Below are 548 nucleotides of genomic sequence, written 5' to 3'. Positions count from 1 at the left end.
CGGCGGCGGCGGCGGCGCGGCGGAGGGGGAGGCCCCCGAGTACGTCGTCAACGGCGAAGCCAAGGTCATTTCAAAACCCCCCAAAATCGAAACTTTCAATGGGGCTTCTTATAAAATCAACAAAGTAAACCCTAAACCCTAAACCCTAAACCCTAAACGCCAAACCCTAAACCTTAAACCCTAGAGAGAAGAAACCGAGAGAGCGAGCCGGGATGAAACGGCAGCAGCACTCACCGCTCCCCAGCCCCCCAACCCCCAAACCCTAAGCCCCAAACCCTAAACCCCAAACCCTAAACCCCAAACCCTAAGCCCTACACGCTAAACCCTAAACCCTAAACCCTAGTTGCTGCGCAGGTGCTGCTGCCGCCGACAATGACAGCAGAGGACCTGAAGCCGGCGAAGCAGGAGCAGCGGATTCACCCGGAGGTAACAGAAAGGCTGCGGAAGAGGGGCCCCCTGGAGGGGCCCCCCACCCCCGAAGAGGAGCAGCAACTTGCTTCTGTAGATGGCACTGTCGAAATGAAAAGGTCCGCCAGAGACCCCAGGCT

At 58.0% G+C, this 548-nt stretch overlaps 1 protein-coding gene across 1 annotated transcript in view; it reads left to right on the top strand.

Moving 5' to 3' along the window:
• Window positions 1–372: 372 nt before the first annotated feature.
• Window positions 373–548, top strand: part of ETH_00034070 (uncharacterized protein) — a gene marked incomplete at both ends in the record, with an annotated part of 921 nt that continues 745 nt past the window's right edge. Inside the window, one exon of the mRNA XM_013373979.1 lies at window positions 373–548. Coding sequence (XP_013229433.1) covers window positions 373–548 — 176 coding nt within the window.

This window comes from Eimeria tenella, genomic scaffold (assembly GCF_000499545.2).
Source record: "Eimeria tenella Houghton genomic scaffold, Eth_scaff1866, whole genome shotgun sequence".
Taxonomy (NCBI): Eukaryota; Apicomplexa; class Conoidasida; order Eucoccidiorida; family Eimeriidae; genus Eimeria; species Eimeria tenella.
Note: the sequence above shows the minus strand (reverse complement) of the source record. Positions and strands in the feature narration are given on the sequence as shown.